A 21,737-nucleotide genomic window follows, 5' to 3' on the forward strand; every position below is an offset into this window, starting at 1 on the left:
AAAGTGAAATGGATGTGGAAGGTTGGAATCTGGGTATGGCAGGCTGATGTCGGTTCAGATAGTCGACCAGCAAGAGCTGCACCCTCCTGAAGGGCCACAGAGCATGCATCTTTACAGGTCACAGTTCCCTTTGGGGGGTAACCATATCCTTCACAGGAGTTTAGGGTTATTGTATCAGTCACAAGTCAGCCTGACCCTTCTACTTATGTCTGTAAAGGTGGATCCATGCCATAGGGGCCACTGCTAAGGAATTTTAGTATTTAAGTAATTTATATGTCCAGGTAAGTCCAGGCCTACACCAATTCATCTTTGCAGAGAATTACTGGATAAGAGTGCTTTTTATGTGATTGAGTCCTAGTAAGTACATTGTGCTTGCTTCGGAGAAGCACTGGTTTGGAGGTGTATTATGGCCGTGTATCCAGAACAGGGCACACTAGCCTTAAGTGATGTGGGGTGGGAGTAGAGTTTGCCTTTCAGCCCATGCTGCTACTAACAGCCTAGATTTGTCTGGAGTGGAGCTTTCTCCTCTACAGACAGAGAGATAGCTTGGGAGTTCCAGCACAGCGTGTTAACATAGCTCTAATAGTTTGTGATACCAGCCTCACTATCTTCAATCAATTTTCCTCTGAATTTACGTTGTGGGAATCCTGAAATAAGCCCTCTGACACCAATAACTGTGACGAAAGGGTATAACACTCACTTTTAGACCAAAGCTAAGACAGCTCCTACAAGGCTTTGATCCTGGGTCCAGTTCATATTTTCATTTTATACCCTAAAACCACAAGGCAGGGTGGGGAACCAAAAGAGATTTTACAGAAGCATAATAGGGGAGTCAGTAGGTTGTTAGGCACAATGGTCCATTGTTTTGGCTATTTCTCCAGGTCATCCTGTACCAGGGAACAAGTAAAGTACAATGGGCAGTACAAGCAGAGCTTTAAGTAAGTCACTAAATAAATCAATAAGCCCATGTTAGATAACTGGTCCTTCCTATTTTATTCTAATTCATTTATGGAAAGTCAAGAAACAGCAACAGTTAGGTGATTGTGCCTCCCAAACACTAGATCGCCGAAATCCTAAAGATGTCGATCCTCTTAAGCTATGCTTCTGTGCGTTTTCACATGAGAAGTTCAGGGTCACTTTATGTATATTCTCACCTCGGTTTCCCAGAGAGGAAAGCCTGAAAGTAAAGATCCTTCATTTCCAGGTACACTGTCTTGTTTACACCCAGTGAGTGTTAGAGGCGTAATGAAAGAACTGCCTATTCCCTCTCTGTCGCTACACAGAAGGCTGTCATGAGCTAATTAGTAAGCATGCTACAGTTAGAACTGCATCCAGGAACTGCCCCTTAGCCATGAAGCATTGTTTCTCAAGCAGGTGTAGAATAGCCTGTGTTTTTACAAAATGATTTCTTATGATCTCGTAACTTCATTTTCAGCCAAAGAAGCAGGAAGAAGAAGAAGGCACAACAGACACAGCGACATCTTCTTCCAACAACCAGGAGAAGGACAGTGGAGTGGGGCGCACGGATGAGAGCTTGCGGAATGATGAGAGCTCCGAGCAGGAGAATGCAGTCGAGGACCCCCATAGAACGTCTTTGAAGAGCAAGAGAGAGCTGGGGCAAAGCCAAGACACCCTAGGAAGCCTTGAGCTTCAATGCAACGAGAGCTTTGCTGGTGGAGAGTGCTTGGACTCGGACTGTGCCGGCAACCACGAGGTGTGTGAAGGATTCCAGCAGCTGCTGGAGCTTAAGATTCGAAACCACGGAGACTATGACCTGTACTACTCAAGTAGCACAATTGAATGCAACCGAGGGGCGCAGGACGAGGTGGAGCATGAGCTGCAGCTGCTTAACGAAGAGCTAAGAAACATTGAGCTGGAGTGCCAGAACATCATGCAGGCTCACAGGCTCCAGAAGGTGACGGACCAGTATGGAGACATCCGGGCACTGCATGATGGAGGATTCCGAAACTACAGCACCAGCCTGGATACGACGAGGGGAAAACTGGATGACATCATGGAACATCCCGAAAAGTCAGACAAGGACAGCTCAAGTGCATACAACACAGCCGAGAGCAGCAGAAGCACTCCACTAACTATAGACCGATCTCCCGACAGCTCCCTTCCAAGAATGATCAACCTCGCCAATAAGAAAAATCTGAGAAGCACAATGACAGCCCATCAGTCCGCTTCCAGACCCAGCACCAAGGAATACACGTCTACCCATGTCAAAACCACTGATGAAGGTTGCAGCATTGAAAGCCTGGAGAAGAGTCTAGAAACTCACCAGCTTCTGGATCAGGACAACACAATCAATGAGCACACTCCATATCTCTCTCCTTACCACAGCTCCGCCTACAGATATGCCAACATCCCTGCGCATGCCCGGCATTATCAAAGCTACATGCAGTTAATTCAACAGAGATCTGCCGTGGAGTACGCCCAGAGTCAGCTCAGCTTGGTGAGCATGTGCAAGGAATCGCAAAAGGGCTCAGAGCCCAAGATGGAGTGGAAGGTAAAAATTAGGAGTGACGGAACCCGGTACATAACAAAGAGACCAGTGCGAGACCGAATTCTGAAGGAACGTGCCTTAAAGATCAAGGAGGAGAGGAGTGGCATGACGACAGACGACGACACCATGAGCGAGATGAAAATGGGGCGCTACTGGAGCAAGGAGGAGAGAAAGCAACATCTGGTCCGGGCCAAGGAGCAACGCCGGCGCAGGGAGTTCATGATGCGGAGCCGGCTGGAGTGTCTCAAGGAGAGCCCGCAGAGCAGCGGCGAGGGCAAGAAGGAGTTGAGCATCATAGAACTGAGCCACAAAAAGATGATGAAAAAGAGAAACAAGAAAATTTTGGATAACTGGATGACAATCCAAGAACTGATGACCCATGGAGCCAAATCTCCAGATGGCACGAGAGTCCATAATGCCTTTCTGTCGGTGACCACCGTATGACCAGGCGAATGGGACAAGTGGCTTACGGAGCATGCTACCAGTTTCGGTAGAGTATGATTGCCTCGTTCAATGTGGCATTTTTATATATATTTTGTGACTTTACAGTTTAAATTTTTTGTAAGCAAAAATATCTGGTACTTTTTAATTTGTTTTTCATATGCTGGTACCTTCTTTGGCTACTATCTTTCCTTAACTTGTGATATATTCATAGCACTCATTTATAGAAAAAAGATAAAACAATGAAAAAACAAAGGAAAGGAAAAAACTCAAACAAAAACTAAGGCTCTAATTAATTTCCTATTTTAATGTATCGATTGTAAGTTAAAATCTGGATTTATTTCTCTAATTTTCTTATTTTCTATTTTAATAATTCAATGTCAAAACACATCTATGCTTACTTCCTGGCATAGTGAATACTAAATCAAATCTGCTCGTAAACTACATGCCACATCTTGTCTTATACATGGAATAACACCCCTTTTAACGGCCTTGTGTACTTTTAGCACATTAATGGCAGTTGTCTTTGTCTCAGTAAAGTGTGGGTGGACAATCTTCCTGTGATATGTAGTAACACTGGTCATGTAGCTAGATAATTGTGGTAATTTGTGATGATAAAAAAAATAAATTATTGATTATCCTTAAGAAAAGTTATCAAGGACTGTTATTTTCCTTGTCCACTGTGGTTAACATGTGTAACTGTACATATGCTATTAGAAGACTTAATTGTGAATTACAAATTGTACACTTTTTCTATCACCTTTTTTTCAATAAAGTTGTTTTGAAACATGACTTACGTATCATTGTGTGGCGAATTCCTACCTGGAACAAATTAGACAATAAATGCAGCAATCCAGCAATGCTCAGTTAACCTTCATGGCCCTCTCTAGTCTGCCTTTCGCATGTGAGAGAGCCAAAAAAAATTATTTCGGGAAGAACAGAAAGAGAATATTAGTGAAGGACCTCCCAAGACACATCTGTTTCACTATAAAACTCATATTCCCCGAGAGGTTTCAACAATGGAACCTCACCTCTCACAGCTCTGGAGACTGTAAAATCATTCGGTTTGGGTCGGGCACAATCCAGTGTATAAACACAGCATGTTCATTTAATAGGTCATCTAAAAACAAGCTTTGGGGTGCCATCTTTGCAGGAATCTTCAGCACGTTCAAATTTAATGCCTGCTATGTCTTTATTAAAGGGTACATTGTCAACTAGAGAAACAGATTTTTTTAAATCTAGTTTATTATTTAAACATTTAACTATATTCCATGCCAGTCATAATGCCTACAGACTAGATGACAACGTTAACTCTGGATACAAAATTTCATTTCGCCCAACAGCTTGTTTGCCATAATGAAGACACTGCATCTAAATATTTCTGAAGTTAGCGTCCTGCATGAAAAGCTGCAGTGGGTCCCTATTAGCTCTTGAACCAGTCTCTGGCACCAGCACTGTACTCAAGCCTCCCCATAGCTTGCCCAGCTCCCCTGTCTCTTTAAATCCTCTGAGTTACTCCTGCCCATTCTCACTGAAGTTAGTACCTGTTACTTTTCTGAGTCTCCTGTAACAAATCTTACACCCTATTAGAATGGAACAACATTCAGGCTTTCATTGGGGAAACTGTTGATTGACAACACATTTTCTTAGCTCTTCAGTACACACTGTTATGCACACTGTTTTTTTTTCTTGGAAATTTATTCATAAATAAATCACACAATAAGTATTACTGTCTCCCTTTGTAGATTTTTAGGTTCATGAAGGGACAGTGTTGAATCCCTAGTTTTGCAACTCTTGTTAAATTCCATTTCAATAATAATGAATACTATTTGCCTTTAAATATTTCATGGATTTATATTGTCCTCTTTGGTTCTGATGCTTTCATTCTGATGCTGTGAATAAACACTCTGACCAAAAGAAACTTAGGGCACGGAAGGGTTTATTTCATCTTACACTCCAAGTCACAGTCCATCACTGAAGGAAGTCAGTGCAGGAACTCGTTTGCTGTCTTGCTCTCTGGTTCATTAGCTCAGCTAGCTTCCTTATACAACTCTGGACCATGTGCCCACAGTGGGCTTGGCTTTTCTACCTCAATTATTAGTCAAGACAGTCCCTCAAAGACATGCCCACAAAAATCCAACCAGATAAAAGGAATTACTCAATTGAGATTGTATCAGATTGACAGGCAGTGCTAACTACGACAACCCTGCATATTGGTCTGTTCACTACTTTCTCCTTCTTCTACCTTTCCATGATTGCAGCTTTTCAAAGAGCTAGAAAATAAATAAACTCATTTATTTCACTACAATTGAAACTCTGAACTCAAATTTTTAATTTGATAAAGTGATAATACATCAAATTTGATAAGGTGATAATAATATCAAAGTAAGGAAACTGAAGATTTCCTTGCTTCTTTATTTTAGCCTTTGTTAATGAAATTGGTACAACTCTTCCACATACACCCCAAGCAGCTTTCTTTATTTTGTAGTGCTGAGGACTGAATCCAAGACCTTGCTCTTGCTAGGCAAGCATGCTATCAAACAGGCCCCCAGTTCTAGAGTTCCGTTTGTCTTAAGGTTTTCTCTAAAAATGCTTGGCTCCTGAGTTACCCAATTCCAACACCAGCGGTTCCTTCTATTCTCCTACATACATAACCCAACACATACATTTTCCAGAAGAAATATGTGCATTTCCTAGAATTTAATGTTTTGCAAATTACTAGTTTCATTTTCCTTTTAGTAAGGTCAAGTATGTTTACCAGAGTTTTAAAACTGTGATACATTTTCACATCTGTGTTTATATAGATCTACAAGTTGAAATGCCTCCCTTAAAATTTGTTGAAAATTTGAAGTGCCATGCTCTATCTCTATAATCAAGCTTTATGATAAGCATGTTTAACAATAAATCTGTTGCTCACTAAATATATTCTTGGTTATATGTGGAATATTTTATTTTAGTTCAAAAGAAATACCTGGCTATAAAGAGAAAAATATTTCACTCTGGCTTATCTTGAAGTTGTGTTCTTATTCTTGCTTTTTATGTTGATATGAAAGAATTAGTATTAGGATCCACCCAACAAGGACCCATGTGGACAGAAAAGAGTGTGAGTGCAAAGGCTAGTTTGCCATCATCTCCCAGGAAGGAAGCTGCCATTGCTCTGCTGGTCTTCCACAGTATCCTTTCACCAACACCTACTGTGTGTTGAACATCACCTTCCTGTAGCTACATCTTGACTTGGTTCATGTACTACTGGCATGTCTACATCTTCTATCTGACTCAACTCAACCAGTTTGTAGCTTCTTTTTGCCTCTCGAGCATCGGCACTCTGCCTCATATTCTCTGTGGTGGCAGTGCTGTTCCCTTGTTCTCTTGTGCCTGCCACCTGCGGCTCGTACTCTTGACTTGCTGCTTTCCCTATTCATTTACAAAACACTTTGATTTCTCTTTGAAAATGCAGACTGTTTCTAGTGGTCTTCAGACACCCAGAGACTGGACTACCACTGGCCCATGCCGGGATATTAGGGCTGGGCCAGAAGCTCGTCTCCAGAGGCTCTCTCTCCATCCTATCCAGCATCTGCTCTCCTAACCACTCTTTTCCCTCGTGTACATGAATAACTTTAAAATCTGAGTTCTTGAGACTATCATTTAGGGATTTTTATATCTTTCCACCCGTTCTCTCACGAATCTCCATGAAGCTTCCAATTCAAATCTTCAATTCAAATGAGAAACTTATGCCTTTGGTAAATGGTTTTTCTGATGGTCCCTTAAACTAACAGCCTCTAAAGTTCAATGAATATGTAATTAAATGCTATATATTTTTGTTTTCTTATCGTACATTATTTCTGTGAATAATTATCAAGTGATTAACTGCATATATATAACAATAACTGAATAGCTCCTATTATTTCTCAATAAAGTTAAACATGGCATCAGACTCATTGACTAATTTACTTCTAGGGAAAAAAAAGAACTATGTTTCCTAGAAATTCATGACCTTGCCACTTAGAGATTTGTAGTAGTACCTAGAGCTTACCTCTGCTGCACAAAGGAGAACCAAAGCAACGGGGGTAGAGCTGCACATGAGTGGAATGACTGTAGGAGAAAACAGAAGTATGTGGGAGAGAAACTAGAACCTGGGAGAACACAGAGACTGGAGACAGCAGTGAACAAGGAGAAAGTGAAATACTCTGTCACTGGCCACCCAGCTCCACAGACTGAAGAAGTGGTATCTTCCCTCTACAGGGGTTAGAGTTGAGTGGGGCAGATTCCAGAAATACTGTCAGCGTGCGTGCTAGCAACCCTAGTGACTGAAAAGCTGTGCAATCCTCTGGGGTCTGCATCACAATATTCGAAACAAGCTGGAATTTTCACGGAAGTCTTTTCTTTCCAGAGGACTTCTTATCACCTCCTAGCAAGTTCTTAGTGGGCCAAAGCCATGTTAAGAAAGGACAGCTTAAGTCACACTTCTCCAGGGGTAGGAAACCTGCATATCCTGATCTTGTGGACCCCAAATACATTCCAATGCACTAGTATAGTTGTGGGTGCCTCTTGAACCAAGCATGGCATTGAAGTCCAGCTCCAAATCAAATCTATAGGATGCTTTGTGCTACAGAGAACCAGTGTTTCAGCATGGAGAGTAAGGGAAGGAAGGTGATGTCCTCAAGACACAGACTATGAAGCTTGCCTGCTCGCTAGGCGCACACGCAGACACACGGCAGCAGCAGGAAGAACGTGTGGTCCATCCTGCGATGTTGCCACACACGGTCGCATGCTGGGATACCTGTGAGCAATACAGGAGCCCCAGCTGTAACCATCCTGCAAGCATACAGCCTAAGACAGTTTGAAGAGAAACTTCGCTAGTGGTGGCCCTGTCCCGTGACCTTCTCATGCTGATAGGCACTAAGCCAGAAAGAATTAGAAAAGCCTAACCAACACCTTGCTCAGCTAAGGGAGGCCCAAGAGGAAGTTTGCCCATCTCTGACTAACAAACTCTTCAGTTTACTCCCTGGAAGGCACCAGATCAGAAAGAATCAGAGTTAGAATCAGAGTTAGAAAGGAGGTCCCTAGAGCAATTTTCTCCTTCTCATGGTTTCTTATTATGTCTACCCTAGCTACTGTCCACCAGTGGCATACAACTTAGGGACTTCTCTTGTTCCACCCACTCAGAGTCACTCAGTAGCAGCAGTCAGCAACACCAAGTCACACTGCTGCCATACTTACATGGTCTTTAGGAGATGTCCATCCTACATCTTGTCTGACCATCAGATGTTAGAAAGACTAAGAGTGTGACAAAGGAATAGAGACTTTTCCTTATGAAGCACTGGACCCAGACCATTGTCTGGGAAGAAGACATAGTGTTTCAGCACCCACAATGCTAGTTCTGTGAGCAATGCCAGAGCGCCCAATAAACAAAAAGGCAGCAGTGCCTAAGATCCTCCCATCATCTGACTACAGGCTTCACTGCCATTGTAGATATAAACACACAGTATGAATTTCATAAGCAGTGCTGTCCGCATCACACCGGCCTAAATTATTACCATGCTCCCTATCTTGGATGACCAGCAGAGACAGAATACACTGTATACAAACTCACCAATAACAGGGAAAGAACAACAGGAGACTGTACTTCATGCCCAACTGGACATGATGGCAACATTGCCTAATGCAACAATGCCATCAGACACCTGGATAAAAATCTACTTACTTAAGGAAACGTACAATGGTAGTGACAGCTGATCCACTACATGTACACGTTTCAGCATAGGAACACAGGGAAGATTTTTAATTGGGTCATATGATATCACCAAAAGGTCATAACTCTTAAGTAACAGACAGCCATGCATTTTAAATGGGTGAGAGGCCTGATAGAGAATTCAAAGAATGGTTTCTCAAAAGCCATTGCTGGCTAAGATCTAAGTGACTGAAGATAAACCATTCCCTGACATTGATAATAAAATACAGATCCGACAGAGAGATGCATGTTTTGAAATAGACCCATATAGAAATGGAAAGTTCAATAATTCAAATGAAAAACTCAGTTGAAAGCCTAAAGATATATTAGATCAAACAGAATAAGAAATAACTGAGAGTGAAGATGGGTCTTTTAAATTTTCTTATTCAAGTAGAAAAAAAATCAGGGAAAGAAAGAAAGAATGAAGAAAGCATTCAGTATCTTTGGGACACCACCATTCAGTGATCAAACAGCAACACTAGCCAAAGGCTAGTGCATTGAGAAAGAAAGTCAGTGTAATAACAGCATAGGGATTCTATAATCCTGGGAACTGCACAAACATCAGCATGCTGAGGCTCACTGAGCCCCAAATAGACACAACCAGAAAAAATTCTCATCATGGGATATAAAATCAAAGCACAGAACAAAGACAGTATTGTGAAATCTGTGAGGGTGGTTCTAAGACACATTGAAGGATTCCACTACAAACACCCTCCCAGTCAGAGGATATAACGTGATGTATTCTAACCCCAGAAGGAAAATAACTGCCAAACAATACTCCTGTGCCCAGAATTGAACCAGAAACAAAGACCCGAGATTAGTAAAAATGGAAATGATTTATGACCATCTGAGCAGCCTTACAAAATAAACTGATGGGGAAAAGTGCCTGCAGAAGTAAATGAGTGAAAATTACATTATGGTGATATATAAAAGTATCAGTGCTGCCCCCAGCAGCCATAGGAGATCAAATGGCATGTACGCAGATGTTGATTGTCTCCCTACATGTTGTTTGTCAGGGGTCTCCAAAAGCTCCTAACACAGGCTATGATGTTGTCCTTGGCCACCCTGAGCTAGATGGCATGCTGTGTGTTATTCTGTCAAACTGTCATATGCAGTTTTTTACTGAAAAGGTCATTCTAGAAGCAAAGTTTCCCTCCTCACCACTTCAGACTCAACCATGTTTCTTTCAAAGTGTCCTCAAAGGTCCTTGTCTGGAGATGACCCCACCCAAAGAAAAAAGAACAGCAAAAGAGCCCAAGACTAAAAACACCAAGCCCTTACAAACAGCTAGAAATGCTATTTCCAATAGCATCCATCCACTGTTATTTATCCAATTATATAAAACTTCCTATAGAAGGAAAAGAGAAGAAGGAAATTCAGCCCTGGACAAAAAGTTCAATCAACATCAAGTGTCTTTACTCAGATAGCCAGGGATCTTAACCTGTTGGTCATGGCCCCTGGGAGGTTCTATATCCTGGGCCAAAGTGTGATGTCTTTAGCAATAAGGTATCATCATTTGTTTTGTACAGTCCAGAGGATGGTCTATGAGAGCCATACTTTCAGTTTTGAATGAGTTTATTGAGCACATAGCAAGCAACAGTAAGAGAATAAATAGCAACTTGGAGATGGACAGAAGCAATACATAGGAAAACATTATTAAATCAGGCACTCAAGACATATAACAGAAACCACCTGGGGGTAACCCCATTGAGGCCATCAGATAGAAATTCAAGGTGGAGTCAGTGGAATATTAGTGCCCAATTGGATGAGGTGTTCCCCGAAAAAAAGAACAAATAACATCAGAAAAGTAACACACCAAAATCAGGGGCTTGTAAACGTCAATCAGAAACCAACTGGTGAAAATGAGACATTTTGCTGGAATTAAAGACTGAACTTTCTGTCCAGAGCTGAATTTCCTCCTTCTCTTTTCCTTCTATAGGAAGTTTTATATAATTGGATAAATACCAATAGATGCTGTTGGAAACAGGTCACATAGTGAAAAATTCATGGAGGAGAGCGTTTAGGAGGGGTAGGAAGTTTTTATTTACTCACCACCTGTGAGGCTCCAGCACCTTGGGTTCTGCAGCAACCTTCTTGTTGAGATCTTGCGGTAGCTGACTGATGAGGGAGACCACCAGTGTGTTCTCCCAGGGAAGCTCTCTCTGCTAGGACATCCAAGCTCAGAGAACTGCCTTTGTTTTGTGTGTGTATACAGATAGTATATAGTGAAAAACAGCAGAAGAATAAAGAAACAGATGAAGAAAAGTACGTAGCAGAGAGTTCATTTTGCCCTCAGATTTAAGTCCTGTGCTTGCTGTGATTCTTCTGGACCCTGAGGGGACCCTGAGGTTGTCATTCAGAGGTCCCCAAAATTTTGGTGCCCAAACAGGGACCCGAAAGATAATCTTCAAGATTACCTGGGGACAGAGGTAGCCCTTGTTAGGAACTGTCCATACAATAAGACTGCCTGAGAACATAAATCAGGGTCAGTCAAGTTTGCCACACTCTTCCCCAGCTTTAAGAGGCTAACTGCCTGCTCCAAGCAACTTTCTTTGCTATGACCTCTTGAGAACATAAATAAAAATTAATGGGATTGACTATGTTCTCACATCCACTTGCAACTCTGATCACTCTGTAAACCAGAGCTTTCATGAAAATGATTCATTAGAAACAAAAGAGTTAACTTCCAAACTGCTTCAGCCCAGAGCCAAAACTGCTCCTCACTGACCTAACAAAGTAAGCAAGCTTCTTCATTGACAGACCTGTAGCAACTACTGCAGCTCTGCCAGGACCTTCTCCCTGCCCCCCATTCAAAAATTCAAAAGGTTCCCCCACTTTCACTTTTATCCCAACACTTACTATTTCTTTAGCTGTTCTTTCCTCATTGCTACTTTTAAAATCTGTCTCTCCATCATCTTTCTCTTTCTAGGTAAAATGTACGCTATCGGAGCTTTTCGATTGTTTACAAAATTGTGACCGCATCAAAAAGTTCCTTTTAAGGGTCTTTCAGTTCATCTGGAGATGTCCTTCAGGCTCAAAGACTTAATAAACATTTACCCCTTCTCTATGTCTAACTACCTGCACTCTCTGCTTTTACTTTGACCTGGCTGCTGAGAGTCCCAATAGCATTTCTGGCTTTAAGCCAGGCTACAACATTTTTTTTTTTTTTTTGTCTTTGGTGTATACCAGACTCTAAGTTCTCTGGCCAGAGGAACAGAAGCAGAGGAGCCTGCAAGGTAACTTGTAAGCCACACTCACACAGTAGATCAGTCCACTGACAGCCAAGGAAACTCAACACCAACACTGCAAGATGGATCATGGCAGAAGTGCCCAGGAATGTCAGCCACTGAGGTGACAGAGACCTAACTTCACTCTGTCACCCTCAGCAGTCTAAGGAGTATTCTTAAGCTTTTAGGGATCTTGACTCAGGCCAAACCGGGATTTGTGTTTTTGACACTGCAGAGAATTTCAGGAGTAGCCTCGATAGCAAGGATATTTAAATAGGCCTGAGCAGGAAAAGATATCCATGCTGTGAAAGCAGCTGCCTCACGTCCTGCTGAGGTCTACCAGCTGAGCCCATCACCATGCTGCGCCTGATCCTCTGAAAGCCTGAGCCAAAATAACTTCTGCCTCCCTTAAATTGAATCTTGGCATCTATTTGGGAGGAACCATGAGCAAGGAACTCAAAAACTATAATGGCTTCTGGCTAGCTGTGATTGGTCCATGGCTCCGTGACCTCACAAGGAGCCACTGTGAGGAATGAGAGCAACCCACCCCTAGAAGGCCCCAGCTGGGCCTGGTTCTTGTCCTTAGGCTGCAGGAGAAGTGTTGGTTGGCTGCAGAGTACTTGACTCAAGATTTGAGTCCTGAGAGCTTTACTTCTTATTGTCCATCTTTGGGACAGAACATCTATGATCACCACTGACCTGAACATTGTGAGTGTGCCTGGGTTTCTGCCTAAGTTTTGACTTACTGTTTGTTTTAGATTTACTCTGTGTGTGTGCTTCAGTTTATTTTCATTATCAACCGTTTTCTATTATTCCCTACCCATTTATCTTTGACATTTTGTACAGTTGCTTCAGGTCTTTACCTTAACCTGGGTTAATATCTACTAGCTGTGAAAGATAAGGAATTTGATTTCGCCGTGTGCTTGGCGTGTACCCACCTGCTCTGTGACTTCTCTCAGGCTCTCCCTGGGGTTATCAAGTCCCCCATCATGTTGTCTTCTCCTGTCCCCCATGCCACTCATTAAACGAAGCATGCTCTGGAGAGTCTTGAGGGACAACAATTTCCTCACAGTGTCACAGACAGATTATCGTCTTTTTGATGCCCATAAATATGAGTTTAAGAAGAAGGAATTGAGTATCATGAATATAGAGATGCAGAGGTCTGTAGTAATCAAGAGTCATCAGAGAACTGGAGGCTCTGAGTTAAAAAAAGACTTGAAGACACCAGTATATTCACTCTTATCTGGTCCATAGCCATGCCTCTACCTCAGGCTAGCCCAAGCTGACTGAGTCTACTCCTGCTACTGTTGTTACTACATTCAAGTCCAAATGTCCTCCTTAATGTTTGAATGTGAGAGGTTTCACATGGTCTCACGTCTCTGAAGTCTCGGTCTCTGGCAGGGGGTGCTGTTCAGTAAGTTGTAAAACCCTGTGGTGGTGGAACCCATTAGAGGCAACAGGACATGCCAAAGCCGTGTAAGCAGCTGCTTCAGACCCACCTTCCCAAGCCCCCAAACATGGTTCCCTGTCCTCTGAAAGCCTGGGCCTAAGCAAAACCTATGGACCACATGTTGCTTTTTCCTAGGGAATTGGTCATGGCAGTGAGAAAAACCAATGCAGCCCTTGGAAACAGAGGTGAAGAATTTCTGGGGTTTTTATTTTTTATGGGCATGAATAGCTGTGATTGGTTCATTTCCTCCTATGACCTCACAGAAGCCAATGTGAGGTGTTGCAGACTCCACCCACATGAGGCTCTGGCTGGGGCTGAGGCTTCTCACTCTGCAGAGAAGCTGTGGCTGGGTTTCCTGCTGAGTTGTTGGATTCAGACATTGGTTCATGTAAACTTCCATGTTACTGATCTCCAAAAAGCAGACTATTCATCTGCTTTGACATCCAAACAGTGAGTTTGTTTCCTGGTTTGTTAGTTTTGATTTGTAATCTCTTAATTGGTTCTTGGTTTAATTTGTGCTTTCAATTCAGTTTTTTTTTACTAGCCCATATTTCTATTCTTAAGTGTGATTCTGTGACGTTTTTAAATTTAATTTTTCTGGTTCTAAAAGTTTTATTAATATGGGCAAGCTGTAAAAAAGAAGATATTTCATCAAAATGGGAATGTTTATCACATCTACCCGTGTTGCTATTATCTCCTAACATCTTTGAAGCACTTCAGTGCTTCTCTATCCTGGTATCTGTCTTCCACACTTGCTATGTCACACCTCAACACCCTGCAAAAAGGACCAAAAACATGTAGTGTATCATGAGGTACAGTCCATTTCATTACAACATCCCAGTGTCAGGGAGGGCTACCATCCTTTAGATGACCATCTATATGCGTTTTAGATAAAGGAATTGAATATTTTAAGTGTAGAGGTGATGTCTGTAATAGTCAGAATTCTTAGAGAACTTTATTGTCCTAGTGCAAAGAGCCTTGGGGCAGACCACTGGTTCATTCTCTAGTCAATACCGGTGTCCCTAACAAATGTCAGCACAGATTCCCTGAGTCTGTCGACCTTGTGGCAATCCTAGGCAAGATACTTAAGCTTTCTACTGCTTCTACAGCAGCAACAAAGTTATCTTTCCTCAGAGGCTGAGAATGAAACAAGACATATAAAAAGCTAGTAAATTCAAAACAATGGGGAGGGGGCAAGTAGATACCAGGTGATATTTTATTTTTAGGTGAGCAAACCATCTAATACAATTGTAGTTGTTGGCCAGGGTTGGTACTGATTCTAAGCAATGGATGTACTTGAACTCCTGCGATTCTTGTCTACACATCCCTCTACTGTCCACTATCTGCTACTTCCACACTTGCTATGTCACACGAGTGTCATTTCACAGTACTCCAGCTCTGCTTCCAACAGAAGGAGAGAAAACGATGCCTTTTTTGCACATCATCAAACATGTTGGCTTTCTTAGTTTGGTGCTATTTCATAAGCCAGCCTCAGCTCTGAATTTAACATTGTCAGTGGTTGGAAATTATACTGTGATATTTGTGGTAGAGTCTGTCAGTGAACCTTTGGCTGTTTCTCTAGAGGTATCTAGTATATAACTCTATTCTACTTTAGATTCATTGTTGGTCTGTCCCTTGTGTAGTCTGGCACATTCAAGAGCAGAAATAAATATGACATTGTTTTAATGATCAGTTGCATAATCTTAGACATTTTCAAAACCTAGTATTTTGTGTATGTGTATACACATGTGTGTCAAGGAGTTTATGCTATATATGTACATCCCAGAACCTAGTATTGTGTGTATGTGTGTGTGCACATGCATATATGTGTCAAGGAGTGTATGTTGTATATGCACATCCCAGTTCCCAGTACCCAGTATTGTGTGTGTGTGTGCATGTGTGTGTGCATATGTGTGTCAAGAGTGTATGTTGAATATGCACACGCAAGGCCAAAGGAGAATGTTGTGTATTCTGCTTTTTCACTTTCAGTCTTACACCTTTGAAACAGGGTCTCTCCTAACCAGGAACCATGGGCTAGGGGACAATAAGCTGCAGTGATCTTCCTGTCCCCACCTACTGCAGCACTGAGATTATACATACTGAGATTATTTGCTGCCCAAGTAGCAAAATATTTAAGTTCAGGTGAAGAAAATTTAGATTCTAAATTTCTAAATTTCTAAAACTCAATATCTTATATGTTTCGCACCCCATGTAGAAAGTAATAATTGTAAGTTGTTAGAGAATATAACTAAGTTGAAGACAAGTGATGTGTATGTCAGGTGACTACATGACAGTCTAGCCTTCTATATAGGTGCTGGGATCAAATTCCTGTCCTTTTGTATGTACAATAAGCACTCTTATACATAAGGCCAAGCCTGGTGTTTTTTAAAAGAAGCATAGTTAACATTTAATTGCCAAACAAGTTTGAATAAGGAATTTAATAGAATAAGACACATTTACTTCACTTTTCGCACGGTGACGAGAACAGTTTAAATGGGACCCTTGGAATCTCTCTTAAAATCCTTGTGCAGTATCAGAAAGGAAAGCCAGCCCAGCGTGTTAGGAAATCAGTCCCTTGCAGACAGACATTTCCACTGCGGTAGGTTCAGTGGGAACAGCATGGATGTCTATTGGTGTCGGGTCAACTCCTTCAGACCTCATTTGAAACAGAACACTAATCAGAAAATCAATAGGTATTGAAATGGACTCTGTGGAATGCACAAAGAAACAAACAGCTCCAAACTTTCAGGGGGAGAAAACGTGTTTGAGATCCTGGAACGCTCACTGCAGTGGATGCTCTCTATGGATCATCAATAAGCATCTTGTCTTGGGCAGATGAAGTAAAAGAGCATGGAATTAAATCTGTCTAAAGCTGAGTACAGAAACCACGTAGGAAGAGCCCAGTGAGGTCCTGGCAGGCTCGCGCTAGCTTTGCAAAGCCTTCCTGGCCTTAGACCCTTCAACCATGGCTTAACTACTTGACAAGTTCCTGGTAGGGCTCTAATTTTAAACAAGTTACAAACACCACCACAAACTCTATTTTCTCTCCCAGTTGATTTCTAATATTCTATAAGTTTCTCAGGAGTAAAAACTTCCTTTTGATGTAGCCATATAGTTTGTTATGCAGCAGATACAGACATTTGAAAGTAGAAAAATAAAAAACAATTCTTATAAAAATAATTCTACAACCCACCCCTTCTATCACTTACCAATTACCACATAATGAGCCTTCTATTAGGACAGTGGTTCTCATATGGGCCATGACCCCATTGGGGGCTACTGACCCTTTCACAGGGGTTGCCTAAGACCATTGGAAAACATAGATGTTTATATTACAATTCATCACAGGAGCAAAATTACAGTTATGAAGTAGCAACAAAATAATGTTATGGTTGGGGGTCACCACAATATGAGGAACCATATTAAAGGGTCACAGCATTAGGAAGATTGAGAACCACTGTGTTAGGAACTAGGCTTTGATAGTGACATCTTTCCGCCTCTCCAGAAGACCACCTGTCTGCTGAACTCTCATTCATCACAGGGTTTTGCTCTAGAAGAGATGAGTCTTTGGGTTCATATTTGTAGAAAAGATGGAAAAAGGAAGGAATTCTCCATCCGTGTGTATGATGCTGAGCTTTGCCATCAAGACACTTCCCTGTGGAGTGGGCAGGCTTGCTGTTGAGCTACCGCACGGGGAAAGCCTCTGCAATCGTCTAGCAAACACACTGGCTCGTTTTTGCAAATACAGGATGACTTCAGTCAAAGGAAGCATGAGGGGTTAGGCAGGAACTGGGTCATGAAGGGGCACCCAGAGAGCTGCAGCCATGAATAGAATCAAGTCTGTGCTGTATACAACTGTCTATGTGCAATCTGGGCATTTGGAGGAAAGAAAAACATTTAGGCTAAACCAGCAATGAATGGTGAAGGTATTCCAGCTTTTCTGTAGTTAAAGGTGGTTTTTGAAAGAGTGTGGAGAGAAGAACAGAACAGATAGAGAGCTGCCAAGGATGTTGCAGAGCTTGGCTGGGGAGTCAGTGAATGGTGTTGCTACGCTGAAGAGTCTGAACTCAAGAAAGCTGTCCTAGAAGGAAAGGTGAATGACTCAGCCTTAGGATGCTGCTTTTAAGGAGCCACTAAAACACTTCAGTAAGAGCTGTCTAATTGACAAAATATAGAGCTCATAAGTGGAGCCATGGACTGGAGAAATTCATCCAGGGGCTCCAAGAAGTCCATCTCATGCTTTTCTCTTTTTCAGAGCATCAAGGATGTAGGGAACACTTTAGATTACCACTGTCCTTCTTCCTGAGCCCTGCTTTAAGTGCCGTATCTATGCCTCTTGGGGAAGGGAAGCAAGAACAACCCATCCAAACATTCTCCTCTCCTTTAAAGATAGTATCGCATCAGGATGGCCGAGTGGTCAAAGATGCCCAACTCCAGCTCAGCTTCTTCGAGAGATACCTTCAAGCCTAGAGTGTGAACTTCAGAAGAATGCTCAGCAATGTCTGCCAAAGCACATTGCAACCAAATTCATTTATATGTATGCAGCAAGACACATGAGTATTTAAACTATAAATAACCCCACATAACCTCAAGCCAGGCTTTATAGTTTTGCCACCTCTGAACTTTATGTATTTCAATGGCAGCCTAGCTGAGCCATCTTTCTGCTTGTCATTCCAGATCAAGCTATAAAACGTTCTCCCTGCCTCCCCCATTCTCTCCACTCCAATTAGGAGTAAATAGCAGCTTATAGGTGACCTTAGGGAGGAGACAGGCCAGCATAGGGCAAAGATGCTGAAAGATCATAGCTGGGAATCCCCAAAAGCAGGTACCTTCATCCTCTGCAGGTAGGACTTGTAACCATGCTGCCTCCATGGAGGTAGAGATAAAGGCAGCAGCAGCCAAAATCACAGGCATTGAAATCACAGAATTGTAGTGATCTTTAAGATTATTAGTTGAGGTATCTCTGCAACATGAAATTTAAATGATAATCATAACTATGCATAAACTTTTATGTAGATGAATAAATTTATAGTACACAGAGAATCAGGCTAACAGGACTAAGTCAATTAGTGTAAGTAACACGAGAATGGGGGTGGGATTGCAGTTCAGTGCAAGCATGCTTGGTGAGCAATGGGAGCATCTGGGTTTAAACCACAGAACTAAAATAGATGATTGATAGATAGATAGATAGATAGATAGATAGATAGATAGATAGATGATAGATAGATAGATGATAGATAGATAGATAGATAGATAGATAGATGATAGATAGATAGATAGATGATAGATAGATAGATAGATAGATAGATAGATAGATAGATAGATAGATAGATAGATAGATAGATAGACAGACAGATAGGTAGACAGATAGACAGTAGGTAGACAGACAGATAGATATAATGGGGCCAAGAGGAAGAGAAAGCCATGACACCTAAAGTTTTAGTCAGATTTGATTGGAACCGGGAGTTTAAGTGTTTGGGGTTCCTAAAAAACAAAATTTAAATTTAAAATTTATTCAAGAATAGGACAAAATAATTAGAAGCAGACAAGAAACTACTATGCATAAATTTTAAAAGGCATACAAATGTCATGTCACAACATTTCTATGTATTATCATTCCAAATCTGCATGTTTAAAACTGTTCTTCCCAGGTTTGACTGCCTGCTCTTTGATTATTCCTTGAAATAATTCCTATTGTGTGGCTATGTATAGTTTATCCACATTCATTTGTTTAATACTGACAGTGTGAACTACTTGATCTTGGCATGATGAGATGGCTTGATGTGTAAAGGTAGTTTACACCTCTAAACCTGACAACCTGAGTTCAGTTCCTGAACCCACATGGTGAAAGAAAAGAACTAACACCAACAAGTTGTCTCCTGTCCTCACCATGTGCTAGAGTGGCACAAACACTTGAGCTTGAACACATGTACACACACGCATGTGCACACGCACACACACACTCACACACAAATAGGTAGATGTGTATGTAGATAGATAGACCAATAGATGATAGACAGAGAAAGAGATAGAGAGTTAGAGAAATAGATAGACATAGAATGAGGGCCCACTGCTTGTTCATCCTGGCCGCCTTAAAAAGCTTAGCCCCGAAATAGCCACACAGAAACTGTGTTAATTAAATCACTGCTTGGTCCATTATCTCTAGTTTTCTATTGGATAATTCTTACATATTAATTGATAGAGAGTTAGAGAAATAGACATAGAATTAGGGCCTACTGCTTGTTCATCCTGGCCGCCTTAAAAAACTTAGCCCAGAAATAGCCACACAGAAACTGTGTTAATTAAATCACTGCTTGGCCCATTATCTCTAGTTTCTTATTGGATAATTCTTACATATTAATTTAACCCATTTCTATTAATCTGTGTATTGCCATGTGGCTTACCAGGTAAAATTCCCAGCATCTGTCTCTAGCGGATCCATGGCGTCTCTCTCCTACTCTGCTTTCTTCCTTCCAGAATTCAGTTCTTTCTTCTCTGCCTACCTAAGTTTTGCCCTACTAGGCCAAGCCAGTTTCTTTAGTCATTAACCAATAAAAGCATCACATAGACAGAAGGATCTCTTACACCAGATAGATAGATGATAGATAGACAATAGATAGATAGATAGATAGATAGATAGATAGATAGATAGATAGATAGATAGATATAGATAGTAGATAGACCAACCAATGATAGATTAAAAATAAAATGTGACTTAGGATATTTGGTCTTCTCATACTGTTATGTCACTTAGATTTATTAGGGTCGCTTTGAACTAGGAAAAGACACTCCCAATCTCCTAACATAAGCAAAAACAAACAAACAAACAAAAAAAAAACCCAAAACTTTGTAAACCTTTACCTTGGATTATTTCTTTGTTTTAAGTCTTCTTCCTCCTCCATTATTCACGGGGCTCAATGCCAGGAATTGTTGGCCAAATTCAGAGCCCAACATGTGTGCCCATTCTCCTCTGTTGGAGGAGTCTTCAGGTGAATTAGAATGAAGGGAAGTGCGGAAATGCATTCATATACTAGGACATCTAGAAATGGCCCACAACTATGTAGATGTAACTATGATACAGACAAATGTAGTTAATAAATTAAAATAATCCCATTCTTTTATTTCCTTGTGTTGACTCAAATTGCCCATGGCCATTTTATCCTCACCTTACATATGAAATATGAATGAAAGCCAAGAACAATTAACCAGCCATATTAACCAATTCCAGGTATAATGTCTTCATTTTATCACCTCACGAAACAAGTGAACACATGAACCCATTGCTTGAGCCCCTCCCATAGCCTTGTTGGGAAAATGAGCAACACAATTGCTCCCATAACAGCCATGAAATTCAGTCAGTTATTAACTTTTTGCATGAAAGGACAATGAATATTCAAATACTTCTTGTCTGGTAAAGAAATAATAATTGTTTACTTACAATAGAAAAAGAGAAATGTTTTTAATATCTATGAAATTTCTTAATTTTTGTTAAAAAATATATAAAATTTATTTAAAATGTTATTCCCTTTTCCACTTTCCAATATTTACTATTAATACATCTGTAATCCACATAAAAATTATCATGCATTTACATTAGTTTATGCAGTGAGATAATTTTCTTCTTTTTCCTTTTTAAAATTTTTCTAAAAAAAGAAAACTATTTTTTCTTTCATTATACATACCAATCTAAGTTCCCACTCCCTTTCCTCCTCCCATTCCCTCCACACACCCTCCCACCCCACCACCATCCAATTCTCAGGGAGGGTAAGGCACATTGTTTGGAGAAAGTCCAAGGTCCTCCCTACTATATCTAGGCTGAGCAAGGTATCCATCCAAAGAGAATAGGTTCTCAAAAAGCCAGTACATACAACAGGGCTAAATCCTTGGTACCACTGCCAGTGGCACCTCAGTCTGCCCCAGACATGCAACTGTCAAACACAACCAAAGGAACTAGTTTGGTCCTTCCCAGTCCAGCTGGAGTTTGTGAGCTCCCATTAACTCAGGTAGACTGTTTCAGTGGGTGAACCCATCATGATCTTGACCTCTTTGCTCATATTCTCATTTCTCCTACTCTTCAACTGGACTTTGGGAGCTCAGTCCAGTGCTCCGACGTGGATCTCTGCCTTTGCCTCCATCATTTGCTGGATGAAGGTTCTATGGTGACATTTAATATATTTATCAATCTGACTACAGGGCAAGGCCAGTTTGGGTACCCAATCCTCTATTGCTTAGGGTCTTAGCTGGGGTCATCCTTGTGGATTCCTGGGAATTTTTCTAGAGAGAGGTTTCTTTCTAACCCTATAATGACTTCCTCAATCAAGATATCTCTTTCTTTGCTCTCATCTCTGTCCTTCCTCCTTCTCGACTATTCCATTCCCT

At 41.3% G+C, this 21,737-nt stretch overlaps 1 protein-coding gene across 1 annotated transcript in view; it reads left to right on the top strand.

The window, feature by feature from the left end:
• Positions 1-3,533, top strand: part of Pdzrn4 (PDZ domain containing ring finger 4) — a 154,625-nt gene extending 151,092 nt beyond the window's left edge. The window contains exon 8 of the mRNA XM_057791965.1: positions 1,436-3,533. Coding sequence (XP_057647948.1) covers positions 1,436-2,953 — 1,518 coding nt within the window. The 3' untranslated portion in view covers positions 2,954-3,533. The remainder of the gene's footprint in view (positions 1-1,435) is intronic.
• The last annotated feature ends 18,204 nt before the right edge of the window (positions 3,534-21,737 follow it).

The sequence above is a fragment of the Chionomys nivalis genome, chromosome 17 (genome assembly GCF_950005125.1).
Source record: "Chionomys nivalis chromosome 17, mChiNiv1.1, whole genome shotgun sequence".
NCBI classification, from domain to species: domain Eukaryota; kingdom Metazoa; phylum Chordata; class Mammalia; order Rodentia; family Cricetidae; genus Chionomys; species Chionomys nivalis.